The sequence below is a fragment of the Rhinoderma darwinii genome, chromosome 7 (genome assembly GCF_050947455.1).
Source record: "Rhinoderma darwinii isolate aRhiDar2 chromosome 7, aRhiDar2.hap1, whole genome shotgun sequence".
NCBI lineage: Eukaryota > Metazoa > Chordata > Amphibia > Anura > Rhinodermatidae > Rhinoderma > Rhinoderma darwinii.
In genome coordinates, this window is record NC_134693.1 from 41,669,921 (window position 1) to 41,691,069 (window position 21,149).

The 21,149-nt window shown below is 41.9% G+C and overlaps 1 protein-coding gene across 4 annotated transcripts in view; it reads right to left on the reverse strand.

The window, feature by feature from the left end:
- LRRC8B (leucine rich repeat containing 8 VRAC subunit B) overlaps positions 1-21,149 on the reverse strand; it is a 29,651-nt gene that overhangs the window by 6,330 nt on the left and 2,172 nt on the right. For 3 of the 4 annotated variants that reach the window (XM_075833247.1, XM_075833246.1, XM_075833248.1), the window contains exons 2-3: positions 6,508-6,633; positions 2,173-4,292 (exon numbers count right to left, since the gene is read on the reverse strand). In XM_075833247.1, the coding sequence (XP_075689362.1) occupies positions 2,173-4,278 (2,106 nt within the window). In that variant the 5' untranslated portion in view covers positions 4,279-4,292; positions 6,508-6,633. Of the gene's footprint in view, positions 1-2,172; positions 4,293-6,507; positions 6,634-11,151; positions 11,173-21,149 lie in introns of those variants that run through there. The other variant, XM_075833249.1, reaches the window with a different exon arrangement.

A 21,149-nucleotide genomic window follows, 5' to 3' on the forward strand; every position in this document is an offset into this window, starting at 1 on the left:
CATTTGTCACTCACAAGCTGGGTTCCTTCAGAGCAGAATTAATATGAAACATAAGGCTGGAGGCAAATAGCAAAGGACCACACCACTGATAATAGGCGATGAGGCAGTAAATATTGCACATGACAGAGCATGCCCACAACACGCTCTCACAGAAGTCAATTAGCCACGTTCCGGTTTAGTTTTGCATGTACTTAAAGTTTGTAACTTAATTTACTACATATGGAACCACTTAAAGAGGCTCTGTCAGCACATTATAAGCGGCCTATCTTGTACATGATGTGATCGGCGCTGTAATGTGGATTACAGCAGTGTTTTTTATTTAGAAAAACGATCATTTTGACGGAGTTATGACCTATATTAGCTTTATGCTAATGAGTTTCTTAATGGACAACTGGGCGTGTTTTACTTTTTGACTAAGTGGGCGTTGTACGGAGGAGTGTATGACGCTGACCAATCAGTGACTAATCAGCGTCATACACTTCTCTCCATTCATTTACACAGCACATAGTGATATAGCTATATCGCTATGTCCAGCCACATAAACACACTATAACATTACTGCAGTGTCCTGACAATGAATATATATTACCTCCAGCCAGGACGTGATGTTTATTCAGACTCCTGACCTCTTCTCTGTGACTTACAGCATAGCAGGCGTAGTCTCGCGAGATTACGCTGTAAACTGTCATTCACAGCGAGATCTCGCTGTGCTGTGCTGTAACTCACAGAGACGCTACAGAAGTGGTCAGGAGAATGAATACACATCATGTCCTGGCTGGAGGTAATGTATATTCATTGTCAGGACACTGCAGTATTGTTAGCGTTTGTGTATGTGGCTGCACATAAAGATATAGCTATATCGCTATCTGCAGTGTAAATGAAAGGAGAAGTGTATGACGCTGATTGATCACTGATTGGTCAGCGTCATACACTCCTCTGTACAACGCCCAGTTGTCCATTGAGAAACTCATTAGCATAAATCTAATATAGGTCATAACTCCGTCAAAAATTATTGTAAATAAAAAAAACACTGCTGTAATCTACATTACAGCACCGATCACATCATGTACAATATAGGGAATTTATAATCTGGTGACAGAGCCTCTTTAAAGGGTTTTCCCAAGGTCGACATTTATCACCTATCCACAGGAATGGTGATAGATGTCGGATTCCTGTGAGCCAAATCGCTGGTACCCCCACCAATAACTAGAATTGGGGTCCAGAGCCCCCCATTGCTCCTCACTGCACCATCCCCAGCACTGAGGAGGAGCTTGTTTAAAGCGGTGGTCTCAGCGGTCTCCGTCAGTCTCATAGAGTTTGAATGGAGCGGCACCACGCATGCTCGACTGCCACTCTATTCACAGTTCTACCCACTGCAGTTGTGAATGGGGGACTCAGGACTCCTGTTCTAGTAACCAGTGGGGGTTATAGCGGTGGGGCCCACAGCGATCAGACACAATGTGATCTTGGCACAACCCTTTTAATGATAACCCACATAAAGATCATTCTCATGTCTCTCCTGCTTGCCCTTTTATAGATTTCATTAAAGAGGTTTGGGACTACATTACACAGCTCTGCCTTCTCCATAAGGGCTCGTGCACACGACCGTTGTTTTCTTCAGTGTCCTGTTTTTTGTTTGTTTTTTGCGGATAGCATCCTGAGCCATGCAAGCATCCGTTTTTTTTGCTGATCAGTGTGTCCGTTCCGCAAATTATAAAACAAGTTCTATTCTTGACCGTTTTACCTATTCTAGTGTATGGGTCCGCAACAACAACCAAAAAAACGGACAGCACACGGAAGCTACTAGAATAAGTGTCTTGCAGTCCGCAAAACGGAAATGGTCGTGTGAATGAGCCTTTGCAGCACTAGTCCATAGAGCAGAGGATCTTATAATAAACAGCTAAAAAAATACTGCTGCTCACACAAGATGCTAAAAGTTTCAAGTACATAGAGGAAGCACATCTGCTACATTGACAAGCGGAAGAATAATACCATCAACATGTGTCCCCACATGATAAATGTCTAGAAATTCTATTAACTGAATGCAAGGAGGAAAGAGGAGGTTTCTTGGTTAAAGTATAAAAAGGTGCTAATCTCCATATGTGTATCCATTATCGCTTCGACAACATTTCTCATTGGAACAATAGTATTCCTATAACAAATAATACTTACACTGTTGTTTGTCACAGCAAAATACTGAAGATTTCTCAAAAGTTCGATCTCGTCCGGGATGGAATTCAAATTGTTATGACTGAGGTCCAAAATCCGGAGCTTGCTGCATAGAAATAGTTGTAGTGGGAGAATTTCTATATTATTATTATTAAGATAGACCTGTTCTAGGTTGGCTAGAGTTCCAATCTGTAGTGGTATGTAGGCAATGGAGTTGTGCCACAGTTTTAAGCAGGTCAGTTTGGGCAGATGTTGAAAAGTAATAATTTCTTCAACAGTTTTAAAATTATTTCCTCGAAAGTCAATCTCTCTAAGTTCTGCCAGACTAAAGATGGAATGTGGGATTCGCTCTAGGTCACAGTTTATTAATTCTAGGTTGGTTAGGTTGATCATCTTTTTTAAACTAATTAAGATTAATAGTCTATTTCCTTCATTATTAATACTAAGTTTCTGAAGAAATGGTAACGTGTCTGTAAGCACAGGTGGAATCCGGGGAATGCTGGTCTTCAAGTATAGGGTGGTCAGGTTCTTCAAGTCCTGAAGGCCCTCAATGTGTGCAAAGCTGTAGTTGTCAATACATCCTGCTAAGAACAATTCCTTCAAATTCTTTAAAAGGAAAATCCAAGATGGAATTTTTTCAACCGAAGTAAATTTCAGATGTAGAGTTTCAAGGTTGTCAGCTAGAAAGCTCAGAGCTTGTAGGTCCACGGTAAGCGTCGAATGGTATATATAGAGTTCCTTGAGGTCGACCAGTTGCGTTATCATTGGGGTGATCTTGGCATCTGGTATAAGTTCCAATTTCAGAACTTCAATCTCATTGAGTTCAAATACATTGTCTGGCACCCCACTCAGCATAAAAAGATGAAGCTCTATTTTGTCCTTGGAATTTCGGGTCAGTTTATTACGCAGCATTTCCACGGTCCACTCATTGTTGAGATTAATCTGTTTTAGTCTGTTCTCACTGACTTCAGACAAAAATATTGAAAAACGTTTGGCGTACAGTGGATCATACTGGTCTGCTAAATGAAGGATAAAGGCAAAGTCATTTTGGACATCGGGGATGTCACTGTAGTGACTCTTTTCTCTCACGGCTTCAAATGAATACTGTTTCAGAGAACTTCTCAACATCCACCACAGACTATAAAAACAAGCAAACCCATACAAAAATACAAGTAGAACGTAAAATGTAGCCAAAAGCTTGAAAATTGCAGCAAGAGAATAAACACATTGGTATCTCTTGTACCCTGTAAAAGCTTCAATGTCAACTTTACAATCTATTTCAAATGTAATATGCATCAAAAAATAAGACACGTATGTAATAATTACGAGAAGAGCAACGACTTTAACAACAATCTGCTTCAGATACAGCCTATAGATGATGTCCTTCTGCTCAACGTGAAGACGGAACTTGCGGACTTTTTCAAACAGGGCCTTGGCCTGTTCACCTTCCTTTTTGTCCAGTACACTTGAAGCATCGTCCTCCACTGCAGTGGCCTCAACCCCAATTTGTAAGGATTGTTTCCTTGGATCTGTGTCTTCACTGGTCAACCGTCGTGATGGTTTTTTTGTCCAGTTTCTCATGGTCTGTTCAGCAACCGTCTCGGACAAAGCTCGTGTTGTCCATGGAGAATCAAAACATTTATAAAGAATAGCAACAAAGTGCTCCAATCTAGAACTTGTGCTTGGGTAATGAAGCCAGAAATTGCTGCATACAGCAAATATTATAGTGTGAAGAAACACCAGATAGGGGAAAAACTTTGTAAACCAGTGCAGTTGTTTCTCATAGCAAACTGCATCAATATAGGCATATTGTTGGCGGTGCAAGTCATTCTGGATTCCTGTTGAGGGACTTATTTTTCTCGAGAGACTGGCTGACAAATTAATCATTACAGTGACTTGATCCAGAGGATGTGCACAGTGATTGCCCACTTCCACCTTACAAGGAAGGCAGAGCATTCTGCTTTGTGTGAGCTGCAGAGCGCCCGCCAGAACTGCTATCATCAACATTACCATTGTGATGTAATACCAAAACACGTCCCACCATGGCTTCAAAATATGATAAGATGATTGGGCGTCTGCCAAAAATCGGAGTTCTGTTACAGTGATCATGATGTCAGTAGTAGCTGTGGCGGAGAGAAAAAAAAAAAAAGAAATATTAATGAAACCTGTATATAATGCATCAAGTATAAAGAAAAGTCTGACCTTGTTAGCTTATTCTGGTATTTCGACCTTGATGAGGCTAGGTCATCTTTATATCTGCCGAGCAGCTGTATTAATCCTAATGTAACTTGGTTCTTTGAAAAGGCATTTCTGGGACATGTCAATACAATTATAAGAGTTACGTTGATGAGGGTATAGAATTTGGGATGCCCACATATAGGTCAAGAACTAGAGAGATGTGGTGCCAATTTTCAGCAGAGAGGTAACCAAACAAAATGCAGTCACTTTTGCATCGAAATCTGTAAGGCTGGTCATGAACATTAGACGTTGGCCGTACCAGTTGACCATCTGATGTTTATGACAGCATCCCGACATCTGCCGTAGAATTAGAAAATGCCCGATCCTTTTGCTTGTTATTAGATAAGCCGCTGCTAGACGAGTCTGGAAGAGTCTTTCTCCCTGAAAATATATGCATGCTCGGCCAATGTTAATGGTGGAGTTGGGGGGGAAAAGCTGTCAGTCAGACGAGCATTCGGCTGACAGCGATCTAAAATGCAAGGCCAGCTTAACACTCAGTTACTGTGTATTCCCGACACTGTTGGGGTTGTCCCTAGACAGATTCATAATATATTTCCAATTGATAGATCAAAAATATTTAGTTATTGGAAACCACTTTAAAAGGGCTTGAAAAAAATCATCCAATACAGAGAAATAGATAAAATCCTGGTAACAGTATTTGGATGGTCACTTAAAAACAATTACTTCATTATCATTTAATTGAGGGTTAAATAAAATGTCTGTGGAAAAGTCCAGAACTGACTAGAACGTATAAGGGTATGTTCACACGAGGGCGTCCGTAACGGCTGAAATTACGGGGCCGCTTCAGCCTGAAAACATCCCCGTAATTTCAGCCGTAACGGCATGTGCTTGAACGCCGCGTCCATTACGGACGTAATTGGCGCTGCTATTCATTGGAGTCAATGAATAACGGCTCCAATTACGGCCAAAGAAGTGACAGGTCACTTCTTTGACGCGGGCGTCTATTTATGCGCCGTCATTTGACAGCGGCGCGTAAATATACGCCTCGTGTGAACAGACAAACGTCTGCCCATTGCTTTCAATGGGCAGATGTTTGTCAGCGCTATTGAGGCGCTATTTTCGGACGTAATTCGGGGCAAAAAAAGTTATATTTTAATTGATACAATCTAAACAGTGGTTGGGAAATTGGGACTTTTGTGCCCAGGCACATTTGTAATTCGGGGCAAAAACGCCCAAATTACGTCCGTAATTAGTGCGTGTGAACATACCCTTACAGACAAAAGACAAATTACAAGTGTGCTTGTTGGATATAGAAACAACATTTAGTAAAAGGACAACTCAGTAGTTAACCCAATAGTCAAAATTGGAAAAACCATCCTGTAAGTGTAATTTTTTTTATTGTAAACATTTCATTTCGGTCTCATGTAAATATGGTTTGCACATAATTCAGGTCTAAGTGCATATTAACTCCTTATTGATGTTGCAGATTTTCACCTTTACCTGTTCCTGCAGTGCAATAGTATGTAGTGGGGAGAGGGTCGTTTCAGGAGCTGTGCCCGCGCAGTGAGTGGCAGCTGTAAGATACAGGTTACACCCTGCTGCAATGGCCGGGATCGGAATGAACGTTAAAAAAAGTTTAGAAAAAAAATAATGAAAAAAATCCCATAATAAAAAATTAACACGTTATTATATGCCAGGAATAAAAAGTGATCAAAAAGTCTCATGTACCCAAAAATAGTAGCAATGAAAACTACAAATCATCCCGCGAAAAACAAGCCCTAAAAACGCCTCAGTCAATGGAAAAAAATCTAAAACTTTATAGGACTTGGAATGCGGCGACACAAAAACAACTTTTTTTTTACAAAATAATTTTTTTGATTGTGCAAAAGTAGTAAGACATAAAATAACTACACAAATTTGATATCGCCGTAATTGTAATAACCCGCAAAGTAAAGATAACAAATCTGCAGCACTTTTGATTCATGTGGACTCGGCCCAAAGACTATAAAGGATAGAGATTATATATATATATATATATATATATATATATATAATTTCAAAATGTCTCCCATACTTTCATGTATAAATATGTTTGAGTTAGAAATAATCTTTAGACAGTTTGTCTTCCATATAGCTTACCTCAATGTTATAGTCAAAGGCAGACTGGAAAATTCTTCAGTCAGGGGGTCTGCATCTTTTGCACAGTCTCAATCTCTTCATTTCTGCTTTCATTCTGGATCATAGCCCAACGCCATCTTAATCCTCCTGAAAGTAGGTAAGTCCATGAATATAAATACCATCAATCAGACATTGATGGTATATCCTAGTGATAACAGCACTGGTATAATACGGTCTCCATATATCCCATTCATTTCAATGTTGAGTGGTCCCTCATGTGCGGCCTCCTTTCCGCTAAGAAACCCCATGTTCTTAGTATCGGTGTAGATAGTATGTGTGCCCTAAAAGTGCTATCAAAACGATTTATTGGAAAACCTCTCTAATCCTACTGGTCCTATACAAAAAGGTAACATTTAACCCTATCATGACACTTTGAAACAAATAATACCAAAGTCCAAAAAAAAGTTGGAGAAGTCTATATGAAAAAAAAGACAGCAAGATCCTCTTGGATAACATCCGATACATTTCAGATATATGCGAGCCAAGTTGTTCTGGGAAGAGCTCAAACATGGGAACAATTGAAACAATCCCACGGGAAAGAATTGGATGTTTTGTCTGTGAAAAACCAAAGCTTAGATCAGTACTAGAGTATTAATAGAAGTACTGATACAGGTTGCCTCGCACAGATTTCTGTACACATCTCGATCCAGCCCTTGTTCACAGATTGCTGTAAAACGAAACATTTTGACCATCCGTGCAGGAGCTGCATTGGTGACCATTCTGGTGATCATCCAGTTTTCCCAAAAACAAATATTAGTAGAATGAACTTAGAGACATGTACTTTACGTGTAGGTTACGCTAAATACCTTATGAAGATTAGAGTCGTTTGAAGACAAACCACTATTATTCTTCACCACCCGGTATCAGTTTACAACTCATCAGAACACTTCTTGAAGAATATTTTAGGGAAATAAAAAGACATGGCTCTTAAATATAGTTTTTACAATGCGATACATGTAGGGCTGGGTGATCAAATTAATTAGATTAATTCGCCTTAAAGGACGCCCACGATTCTGTTTAACAGAATCGTTAATTCTATTCTATAGTGGAGCCGTCGCGCCGTGCTACAGGAAGACGCTCCACCCCGCCGCCTTGTCAATGCCTGGTCTGCCCCGGCTTCCCCAAGGAACTGCTGTTCTGTACTGAACAAAATGATACAGTACGGAACAAAGCAGGGACTCCTAGTATATAGCGATACCACTGCGCTGTAGAGAACACCTCCCTTGCATATCGCACCACCACCATCCATTGCCGATCGCATCACACCCCCCTTGTAGATCGCACCACCACCACCCCCTCTTGCCGATCGCATCACACTCCCCCCTTTGTAGATCGCATCACCATCCCCCTTTGCAGATCGCATCACCACCCCCCTTGGCAGATGGCACCACAGTAGCTTCCACTAGGAACTGAATCCCTGGCCAAAGCGTCGGCAACCTCTAGCCGGGGATTCAGCTCCTAGTGGCAGCTAAAGTGGCGATATCTGCTAAGAAGGGCAGGGGTGTCATATACATGTAGGGGTCTGATCTACAAGGGAGTGGGGGTGAGATCTACATATGGGGTTGCTATCTACAAGGAAGGAGGGGTTATGTGATTTACATGGGGGATGGGGGTGCTATCTGCATGAGTGTGTGGCACTATCTACATGGGCACTGTGACACTATATTGGGGGGTGCAACTGACTATATGGTCACTGTGGCACTATATGTGGGCACTGTGGCACTATCTACAGGGACATTGTGGCACTATCTACACGGGCACTGCGGTTTTCAGGGGATTAATACAAAAACCCAGACAAATTAAATCCAACTTTTTATTTTTTTATTTTATTTTTTAACGCCCATTCAAAACGGACAGACAGACTGGAAATAGATGAAAATTTGGAGACGGTGATGTAAAATGGACATGAAAAACTGACATTTGATTAGCATTTAATGGCCTTTTTTTTTGTTTTTGTTTACTGTCGTGTGAGTAGCCTAAATGTCTGTGATGCCAGGAGTCCCGTTCACATGTACTGTGATCGGGGTGGGAGCTCCGGCGGACACACGGTCGTGTGAATCCGGCCTTAATGTAATTTATTAAAACCCCAAGGTGGGGCCGGTGCTGCACAGGGTCCTGCTCACACTTCAGACACTATAATGTAATCTCGCCCCGCTCGGCGCTAGCTGCCTGGCTCTGCTGCAATTTACACTGCTCTCGTTTGCACTGTTGGAGACCGGATGAGGTGGTGAGGGGCAGAGAGGGATGTTAGTGCACGTAGGGTATCGTTGATTATAGATTCTGTTAACCGGTTCCCTGCTGGGGACCACAGAAGTTATAATTAGATAGACATTTTTCCAATTGTATTTCTGATAAAAAAGTATTTGCAGAGGTTAAAAGTTGTGAAGTTACGTACAATTCTAACAGTAATATCAAATTGCCAAATTATCAGGTCAGACCTTATGTGGACAGGTTTAGTTCTGCCAGTGAGAGCTTTCCTATAATAAAAGATATTCATATTGTGCATGGACCTTTTGTTTGTATAATGAACATCGAGTCTTCCCTTTCCAGAAAATACATCACTACTTGTAAAGCTGGAAGGATCACAGAGATCCAACTGAATCAAAATAAGAGCTTCCTATGACCAGCTTCATGTATAGGTATTCGTGTTAGATGGGGTTACAGCATGACAGAACAGGGGCCATAATTTAGGCGTCTTTATATGTAAATTAATGTATGAGGTTTAGGCCTCATTTACACGAGCGTGTGCGTTTTGCGCGCGCAAAAAACGCAGCGTTTTGCGTGCGCAAAAGGCACTTGACAGCTCCGTGTGTCATCCGTGTATGATGCGCGGCTGCGTGATTTTCGCGCAGCCGCCATCATAGAGATGAGGCTAGTCGACGTCAGTCACTGTCCATGGTGCTGAAAGAGTTAACTGATCGGCAGTAACTCTTTCAGCACCCTCGACTGTGCATTCCGATCACCATATCGAGTAACCGGTTAAAAAAAAAAAAAAAAAGGGAGGTTCGTACTTACCGAGAACTTCCCGGCCGTTGCCTTGGTGACGCGTCCTTGGTGACGCGCCTCTCTTGACATCTGGCCCCACCTCCCTGGATGACGCGGCAGTCCATGTGACCGCTGCAGCCTGTGCTTGGCTTGTGATTGGCTGCAGCTGTCACTTGGACTGAATTGTCATCCCGGGAGGTCAGACTGGAGGAAGAAGCCGGGAGTTATCGGTAAGTCAGAACTTTTTTTTTTTTTACACGTTCACGTATATTGGAATCGGAAGTCACTGTCGAGGGTGCTGAACCAGTTTAACTCTTTCAGCACCCTGGACAGTGACTGTCTCCTGCCGGGTTCGGTCAAAACGAGTTCGGCCGAACCCGGTAAAGTTCGGTTCGCTCATGTCTAAAACACTCCGTTCGGATATTTGTAAACAGAAAAGCACGTGGTGCTTTTCTGTTTACATTCAGTTTGACAGCTCTTGCGCGAATCACGCAGTTCGCACGGAAGTGCTTCCGTGCGACCTTCGTGGTTTTCACGCACCCATTGACTTCAATGGGTGCGTGATGCGCGAAAAACGCACGATTATAGAACATGTCGTGAGTTTTACGCAACGCACTCGCGCTGCGCAAAATTCACGCATCGTATGCACTGCCCCATAGAGTAATATAGGTGCGTACGACACGCGTGAAAAGCACGCGCGTATATTACGCTCGTGTAAATGAGGCCTTAAAGGGGTTGTCAAGTACCATATTATGGAGTTAGGGTCCCCTATTCAGGATCCCCATCTATTATCTGGAACCTAGAGCCGCTACAAAGAACGTCTCTCTCTGGAGGATTCATATTCCCCCAATGGGAATCTCAGCAGTAGGATGACCTTATTGTGGAGAGACACTTCTGACTAAAAAAGGATTGTACAAAGTGAGTAATCCCTTTAATGTGAATGTTTTTAATCTTCTTTATACAAAAGTACTTACCAAGTAACAATTTTATAAAATTAAAGGGAAACTGGAAGGGGGGCACGGTCTCTTTCCATGAGAAGCCATATCCACAGTTAAAAATAAATAAATAATTAAGACCCCAAAGACTACTCCATTCCATTCACTGGAGACCCCTGGCTACCCCCGCAGTGAGAATGGTGCCTTCACTACTAGCACCTTTTAAGAAAACTTCTTCTCTGAGACGGTTTTGAACCATGAAGCCCAGTTTGGCCCATCTCACACACAGTTTATTGGCGATGATTTTGACATGGTAACTACCAGAATCAGCAGCAAAAAAAAAAAAAAAAAGCCCCAAATCTCCTTCCATTGATTTCAATGGGAGGCAGAGACATTTTATTATCCTGGGCGGTTTTCGACAGCTCGCAAAAAAAACAGCATGCCCTATCTTGTAGCTGTTTCCGCCTCTGAAAGCAACGGGAGCCAGAAAAAAAACGCGCCGCTCGCTTCAAGCATTTTCTGCCATAGTTTTTGCATTTGTTTCATTTAAAAAAAAGACAGCTTAAAAAAACTGCGTCAAAAAACGCTTAAAAAATGCTGGCATTTCATAATCTGCCTTAAAAACCTTGAAGGAATTTTGAGGCAAATCATTTTTTGCCTAATAAAAGCCTCAGTGTGAACTTACCCTTAATTTCCAATGTATTTTTGAAAAGGAATTCTGAAAAAAAAAAACAGATTTAAAATAAACATATCAGGTCATAAGACCAGGCAACATCTGCTTATTTTTCAACGTGTCGTCCTGTGCTAAATTATCAGATAATGTACATTTCATCTGTCTGCAGGAAGAAAGATGTTTCCACTACGAGAAGTTCCCACAGTTCCATCCAAAAATAATTGTTATGTTCGTGTTTCATTTTTTTTTTCCATCAAACACATGCACTAGACTATACGTTGAGTGTATCATACGTTACACAATGGGCAGAACAGAGAAAGATTTGCATATTATTTCAACATTTAAGGATGAGTGATCATCATGACATTAGTTATCACTGATCTTTTATTGAAAGGTTTCTCTATTATTAAATTCCATCAAGAACGGGTTTTCCCCAAAAATTTATGCAAGAAACGAAAATTGGAATGTGGATTCCAAAAAAAAAAAAAAAAAGGGCAGATCACTAATTATGTCCATTAGTATATGCCACGCTCTAGTCTGACCACACAATGGGTGCTTCTTTTTGTTTATCATTATTAGGGAATGTCGCAGATACCATTACTTAACCCCATAAAGGCCACCCACTGAATATTTTCACTACATAAATACGGTTGCGTGAACAATAAAGCAGCCACAAGGTTGGATGCCTGGATGTCAGTCAACCATACACTTAAAGAGTAACTGTACTTTCAGAAAACTTTTGATATGTCATAGCGACATGTTGAAAGTTTTGATGGGTCAGGATCCGGGTGCTTAGACTCATGAGGATAGTTACCCAGTGTGATTGCAGGACAATTTTAACATAAACTAATTTGATTGATCATGGCGCAATAAAAATTAATATCTTTGGCACGATCTGTACATGTAAATGCCACTTGTATAGACATTTACATATTCAATAGCTATTGCTGCCTAGCGCACGGCTCTGACAAGAGCAACAATGACACTCTCCGCCAGCAGCGAGTAACGTGATCATGGAAACATCCATCAGATCTGAGGCAACAATTTTTCTAGCACCATTCGTTGGTGGTTTAAGCATTGTTGGTAGTTTAGGGGCACTGACAACTGATGACTCATCCACAGGATAAATCATCAGTAAAACATCGGTGGGGGTCCGGCACCTGGACGATCAGCTGCTCAGGCTGAATACAGGCACCGGATGTCCATGCTGGAAGCAGATGGCTCCGGTCACAGAATAGCGGTCAAGCTGCAGTGTACGGAGGCTTCTGCTTCCAGCTCCGAACACTGCATAACCTGCATAATGTCTATCGCCGGGAGGCAGCTGATCAGTGCGGGGTCCGGGTGTTGAGAACTGTCTTTAAAGAGGCTCTGTCACCAGATTCTCAAATCCCTATCTCCTATTGCATGTGATCGGCACTGCACTGTAGAGAACAGTAACGTTTTGTTTTTTTTAAAACGTTCATTTTTGGCCAAGTTATGAGCTATTTTATATTTATGCAAATGAGCTTTGAAATGGACAATTGGGCGTTTTTTTTCCGTTATGTCCAACTGGGCGTGTATTGTGTTTTTAACTGGGCGTGTATTGTGTTTTTAACTGGGCGTGTTTACGTGTATGACGCTGACCAATCAGTGACCAGTCAGCGTCATACACTCCTCTCCATTCATTTACACAGCAGCGATGTGCAGCCACATACACAGAAATTAACGGTAATCAAGTGTCCTGATAATGAATACACATGATCATCCAGCCTGGACGTCATGTGTACTCAGAATCCTGACACTTGATTAACGTTAATTTCTGTGTATGTGGCTGCACATCGCTGCTGTGTAAATGAATGGAGAGGAGTGTATGACGCTGACTGGTCACTGATTGGTCAGCGTCATACACGTAAACACGCCCAGTTAAAAACAATACACGCCCAGTTGGACATAACGAAAAAAAACACGCCCAGTTGTCCATTTCAAAGCTCATTTTCATATATATATATATATAAAATAGCTCATAACTTGGCCAAAAATGAACGTTTTAAAAAAAACAAAAACGTTACTGTTCTCTACAGTGCAGTGCCGATCACATGCAATAGGAGATAGGGATTTGAGAATCTGGTGACAGAGCCTCTTTAACCCCACAAATATTTTGGGAAACAATGACCAAACGATTCTTAGCATGTGACAAAGAGTAAAAATAATTAATTTTTCAAGTTACATTTATATAACATGGCTTTAGACATGGTGACATTGCTTTATTAGATAATTTTTTTTTAATAGTATATTATATATAATAATTTCATTAGGATTTGTTTTTTTTTTGTTTTTTGCACTTCAACTTGTCCCCCAGAAGGATATAAAAGACCTTTGGGGGACATTAGTTATTTTACACTGTATACAGTTTTTCTCCTGTAACTGGCGATGTCACAGAAGCCCAAGTTACAGGGAACACAATGGACACATGCAGGGTCGGCTCCAGGTTTATGTGGGCCCTTGGGCGACAAAGACTTAGTGGGCCCCTTTGCGGGGGGAAATCGCGGCGGCAGTAAAATGGCAGAAAACAATCGCTTTGTGCGCCCATATAGAAGCTAGGCCGTGTTTATGTCCCATATAGAAGTTAGACCCCCAGTTTGTACCCCCATAAATTTAGTGCCCTCTGTAGATTGTGCCACACAGCCCCCCTCCCAGGTAGTGCCACACAGCCCCCCTGTAGATAGGGCCATGCAGCACCCCTGTATAAAGCACCATACGGCCCCCCTTGTAGAAGGTGCCATACGCCCCCCTGTATATCGCCATACAGCCCTCCTCCTGTAGACCGCGCCATACAGCCCCCTCCTGTAGACCGCGCCATACAGCCCCCTCCTGTAGATAGTCATATAGGACCCCCCTCCTGTAGATGGCACCATATAGCAAACCCAATAGAAATTAAAAAAATATATCATACTCATCTAGGCCCCGTTCCAACGATGAACGGAGCGAATTAACGCCGGCGTGATCTAGTGACATCACACCAGCATGCGCAGGGATCCCGTCTCTGCGCCTGATAGGATGCAGGCTGAACCTGGTCTGTAACCTAGTAAATGGCTGAGCAGCGATAGCGGCTGCTAGCGTCGCCACCAGGCATGGGGAGGCTCGTGATGGTGGGCGGCACGGGCCCCCTCATGCTGTGGGCCCTGTAGCAGCAGCTATGGCTGCTACAGCGTTAGTTACGCTGCCTCTTAGTCAGAGACTCCCTCTAGAAGCAGAATCCCTGGAAACAGCATTGGCAACGCTCTGGCCGGGGACTCCAATCCTAGAGGAGCCATGACGGCAGCGTCAGCACCCGGCGGCCTAGTGGGCCCCCCCAAAGAGAAGTGGGCCCCGGCACTTCACCAGGTTCTGATGCTGGCCCTGGACAGATGGAACAATGGACAACCCAGCTATTTTATACCTTTAAGGGGTTCTCCATTCTCAGAGCCATCTGACCACTTATTTAGACACATCAGATTTCATTAGCGTTCCAGGAACCCTACACTAAAATCTCCTCACACTCCGACCCCTTCTCTTTAAAATCTGTTCCAATGATGGTTAGTGAATCCCGCCTAAGACTAGTTACCCTTGAAATCCCTCGAACTTAAAACGTAATGCTTACCTACACACCACAGAGCTTCCATAGAGGACAGAAAGACGTCATAATAGGGTGGCTCAATTCACCAGAGCTGCTGCAAAGAGTGCCCTGTAACACCACTACATTTCCCCTGCAGTGGCCACGGCTTCCCCTAGCAATATTAGCTGCAAGACTCATGGCGATCAGCTGATCGCCAGCGGAACTGCATTTACAAAACGGGAGTTTACTGAAGTCAGTTTTAGGCTGGGTTCACACAGTGTGTTTTTGTTGCGTTTTTAACATGATGTACAAAAACAAATAAATACGTGTTAAAAACGCAACAAAGACACAGCCTTATATAGCTCCAATCACACCCAATGGAAGAAGGGGATTTGGAACTCAGTAACAGAAAAACGAAGCTCTGGCTCCTATAAAATTATATAATAAAAAATTAATCAGCACAGACTGACTTTTTTTTCAATAAAAAAATAAATAAAAGCTATTAGGTACACCTTAAAGGCTATGTATACCTTTGAAATAGACATTTTTTATTTAGAAAAAAAAGCAGCTGTATCTCAAAAAGTAAAATTAATTTTTAATTAAAAAAAAGGATCTAGAAAGTTGCACCAAACACACGGATTGACATCTTTATTTAAAAAAAAGCAACAAAATGTCAAAGGTGTACAAAGCCTTTAAGCTATTTTGCAAACTGCAGTTTGTTTAATGCAACATGTCAGTTTATATGTACATTTGGTTGGATTATTATTATCATTAGACTAGGCTTTAAAATACAACATAAATTTTTGCTGTGTCTAGCGTGGTTTTGGCCTACTGACAAAAAACCCGACACATAAATAATTACTGTGCAACAAAAGGTGTTTTTTTGTGGATTTTGAGAGTAATATGTTCATCAAGCTCAATTGGATATTCTGAGCTTGACAAGGACATTATGTTCTTTATGGTTATTGTTTCTGTCATAAAAGCATATTTATTGAACTGCAATTACTATGTACCAGTGCATTTTGTCCTGAACTTCACAATTACTTAAAGTACCTGTCATGAGATCTAGCAAACAATAAAAATGCCCACTATGCTGCCCTTCAAATCAGAGTTCAGAGGCTATACATTGCAAATGAAACGCCAATCCAGCAGGTACACAGACTCCCAGAGTGCTGGTGTAGAAGACTGTAGTGTGGACTACAAGGGTCTGTTGGTGAAAGGCTATGGTTATGGTTATGGTATAGGCTATTTTCTCTTTTTTTATTGTCCCAATGCATCTAAAATGAGAAATTAATCAACTTTGCAACAGGTTGTAATTAGAACTTTCCTACCGTTTTGTTTCTACAGCTTCTATGCAGACTATGTGTCTCTATGGTAACAGACAACAAACAAACTCTTTATAGTCTAATCCTGAAGTTATATTCCTTTCTATCTGGCCTTTCCTTCTTGCTAACCTACCATGCGTATGTTAGCATAAAGTAGGGGAAAAATAGAGAGATGTATAACTGCATGATCAGATTATACAGGGTTTGTCCGTTGTCTGTTACCATAGAGACACATAGTTAAGACTTCTTGCAAAGTTGCTTTATTTTACATTTTAGAGGCATTGGGACAATTAAAAAAAATGGTAGTGAAGGTGGACGTAGACAATAAACCTTTGCCAGCCGACTTGTAGTTACCGTTTTACTTAGAAGTTTTCCCACAATGGGTGGTTTTGTGGGAAATCCTAAATCCTCGAGACATATCAATAAATCATATAAACAACTTCCATACAATTTTTTTTTTACTCCCCCTACAGTCCCTGTTTTTTCTAATCACTTTGTTCGTGGGTGGACAAGCTCAGTCTCCTGCGACCGTTGTTTCCCTGCTGAATAATAGCGTTTCCAGAATCCTCCTAGCGGATGTGGGAAATGTAATGTGTTTGTTTTGAAGATAGAGCATGCGCATTGAAGAGCGCAGCACTACCTGTATAGTGAGGACGCCGCTACTGCGCATGCGCGGGATGACTGTGCTGCCGGAAGCATAGTACCCCATAAAAAGAGAGCGGTGACAAGACGTGCATGTTCGTCCTGGACTACATAGAACTAGCAGGGGAAGTCACAAGGGGAAACAAGGTAATAAACATATATAGAATATATGTGGTAAACTATAGGTTTTTCTTTTAACCCCTTAATGACCAGCCTATTTTAAACCTGAATGACCAGGCCATTTTTTAAGTTTTTCCATCGTCGCATACCAAGAGCTATAACTTTTTTATTTTTGCGTCGACATAGCTGTATAAGGTCTTGTTTTTTGCAGGACAAGTTGTATTTTTTAATAGCACCATTTTGAGGTACATATTATATATTGATTAACTTTTATTAACTTTTTTTTTTGGGGGGGGGGGGGGGGGGGGGGGGGGGAGTAGAAAAAAACCTGAAATGTCGCCACTCTTTTTTGCGTCTTTAAATCTACGCCGTTTAGGTGTGAATTAAATAACACAATAACTTTATTCAGCGGGTTGTTACGATTGCAATGATACCAAATTTGTATCGTTTTTGTATGTTTTACTACTTTTACACAGTGAAATTATTTGTTTTTGTGTCTCTATATTTGAAGAGCCATAAGCTTTTTATTGTTCCGCCGATGCAATTGTATGAGGGCTTTTTTTTATTGGTACCATTTTGGAGTAGATGCGACTTTTTATCACATTTTTTTTAAAGTCAGGATTCACAGAAAACAGCAATTTTTCCACAGTCTTTTATTAAATTTTTTTACGGCATTCACCGTGCGGGTTAAATAATGTAATACGTTTATAGTCGGGGTCGTTACGGACGTGGCGATACCAAATATGTGTAACATTTTTACTTTATCTTGGTTTTTTAATAGTAAAGCATTTAGTAAAGGGAAAAGGTGGGTTTTTCATTTTTTTTAATTAACTTTATTAAACTTTTTTACTAGTCCCACTAGGGGACTATAATATGCGATTCTCCGATCGCTATTATAATACACTGCAATACTTTTGTATTGCAGTGTATTACTGCCTGTCCGTTTAAAACGGACAGGCATCTGCTAGGTCATGCCTCCGGCATGATCTAGCAGGCATTCGCTCCAGGCAGACCTGGGGGCCTTTATTAGGCCCCCGGCTGCCATTGGAGACACTGACACTCGGCGATCGTATCGCTGGGTGTCGGTGGGAGAGAGAGGGAGCTCCCTCCCTCTCTCCAAAACCACTCAGATGCGGTGCACGCTATTGAGGACCGCATCTGAGGGGTTAAACGAGTGGGATCGATACTAATATCGATCTCACACGGCAGAGCAGGGACGCCCCCAGCCCTCAGCTACCTCTGGCAGCTGAGAGCGGGGAGATTTGACGCTCCCTGCTCTGTTTACTTTATCCTGATGCAGTGCCGTAAAAAGGCATATGCTTCAGAATAAAGGCCGTTAGTGGCCGCCGTTAAAAGGCGTATTGGCGGTTATTAACGGGTTAATTACTTGCCATTGAAAAAATTTATTATTTAGGTGACTTTGTTATGTATGTGATTATGGGAAAGACCCTTTAAAGACCAACTTCTCATACACTTTAAAGGGGTTTTCCAATTTCATTAAAGGGTAACTAAACTTTAAAAAAAAATTATACTCATAGTGACATGTCAGAAGTTTTGATTAGTGGCGGTCTGAGCACTGATGGCTAAAACAAAGCGGCAGAAGTGCTGGGGTGAGCGATGAGCCGCTTCGTTTCTGATCGGCTTTTCTCAGAAAGCCGAGCGATTGGTGTATGAGCTCAATAGAAAGTCTCTGATGCTTTTTACAGCACAGCCGAGGCAGTGTTGAAACTTGTTGCTATATTTGACAGATATTCAGAAGAGTAAAACCACTGTCTGAAAAATCAATGGACTTGTGAATCTAATATGGAAAACCATAACTTATTTGATAAATGTGACACTAGCTTTCACGTGGTCGGCTAATAGGACATGTGCTACAAATTAACTTACATGTCTAAGGCTGGGTTCGCACAGTTTTTGGCAGGCAGAAAATCTGCCTCAAAGTCCTGTTTGGAATTTCGAGGTAGATTTTCCTCTGCCTGCACGCCGATTTTCTCTGCGTTTTTCGCCCGTGGCCATTGAGCGCCACAAGCAAAAAACGCTACGAAATATTTCTCTGCCTCCCATTGATGTCAATGGGAGGTCAGAGACGTAAACGCCCAAAGATAGGGCATGTCCCTTCCTTTTCCCGCGAGCCGTTTTTTCCGTTCGCGGGTAAAAACGCCTCCGCCTCACATTGAAGTCAATGGGAGGCATTTTCTGACATTTTTTGGCGTGTTTTCCGACGCGGTTTCCACGTAAAAAAACTCTGTGTGAACTGACCCTAATGCTTACAATACTTTTACCTAAAACTCCTGAAAAGACACATTGTTTAATACAAGGACGTAGGATACTGCATTGAGTTGCAAAATTTGGAAAGCAGAAGTGGTTTAATCCAGAGCTAAAATTGTTGACATGTATTTTTTTTTCTCAACGCAGACAAAATATATACTTATTTGCGCCCATACTTTAACCCAACTGTGCCCACACAGTAGCCACAGAAATAACTTGAACCTAGATGTGATTGATAACAGCTGCATCCTGTGTGTTAGACTCGCAAAACCAGTGTTCACCGGAGCAGTCAGTCCTGTTGACCTGACAGATTCGGCTTTGACGGCAAGACACAGCTTCTATGTCAACAGGATAAATAGAAGTTGTATTTCAAACAGTTAAAATATTATTTTAATAAATACCAACTCAAATGTTGTTTAAAATCAATGAAAACTTTGACTTCTTTAAAAAAAAATTGCCTATAATATAAAAGTGTAAATAGCCTTTAATACAGTCATGAACTCTCATGACGTATACATTAAATGGATCCCGTAATAATGACGGTTGCCACTGTTAAGCGTCTGTCACAGGCATCCGTTACCCATAGACTATTATGGCATGAAAAGCGATTTCCAATATCATGACATACACGTTTAACGGACGCTTCTGATTTATGGCATACAGTTGTATAAGTTACTCATAGGCTTCCATGTTATAAAAAAAAAAAAGCCCTATGAACACATTAGCGTGCATGTCGGGAGCTTTCCTGGCATACACGCGAAATATAAAATCACAAACGTAATGTGAACAGGGCCTTTCCTGCACCATATTCCTGTGTTGTGTCCTCCTCCGTTGACAACTGCAAATTAACAGCTACAGCATGTAGATTACTTTAGAAGAAACCAATCCAGGTTGAAACAGTGTGTGTCCCCTGTGGGCAGTAACAATTCTTTAACCCCTTCCCACCGCTTATTTGCAGATATATGCCCTTGCCGTCTAAGCCCCGTGGAGTTGGGGGTAAAGACCCTTTTAGACAAGTGATGATATGAACGCTCAGCCAATGATCAGCCAATAAACGAGCAAACGTTTATGCAGTCAAAAAAATGGTCGCTAGTTGGCCGCACATCTTCTTGTATGAACAGGGGACTGTGCTGCCGACATGATGCAAATGGATGGGGACAAGCGATCGCAGTAACGTTTATTCATCCCCATACTAGACAATCATCGCTCTTTTTAAAGGGTGCAACGAGCGCCGATCAACAAGCTGTGTTGTCAATCAGCGCTTGTTTAAGGGTATGTGCACACACACTAATTACGTCCGTAATTGACGGACGTATTTCGGCCGCAAGTAGTGGACCGAACACAGTGAAGGGAGCCGGGCTCCTAGCATCATAGTTATGTACGATGCTAGGAGTCCCTGCCTCTCCGTGGAACTACCGTCCCGTACTGAAAACATGATTACAGTACGGGACAGTTGTCCTGCAGAGAGGCAGGGACTCCTAGCATCGTATATAACTATGATGCTAGGAGCCCGGCTCCCTTCACTGTGTTCGGTCCGGGACTTGCGGCCGAAATACGTCCGTCAATTACGGACGTAATTAGTGTGTGTGCACATACCCTAAGGGTTGTAAACATGGGTGAATATCTGCCGGTGTAAAACCACCTTTGGTCTCCCGTCCTAACTTTAAAGGCAGGTCGTGCTGTATAGTGCTCTGCCATTGAAGAGATCGGGCTCACACTCGACTCTCCTGAGGTGACCGAGCGGAAATGATCGGCTCCTGCTCACAAAAACCACTAAACACAGAGAGAAGTGAGCGTTGTATTTAGTGCTGGGTACGGAAGCATCCTTCCTGCATTTGGGCCGTTTGGGCCGTTGCCATGGAAACCTGTGATGCCACAAAATCATCACGGAGCTCCAACTGTTACATGGGAAGAGGAGGATGCTGGGAGGACATGATCTGTGTGCTCCCAGGACTCCTCTTTATGCACTTTATCACTGCCCAGTTGTCAATTTATTCATAAAATAGCATATAGGCGGCTGAAACTAAAAAGGTGCTGATTGCTGGGGAATGAAAATAAAAAAAAAAAATCTGTGATTGGTG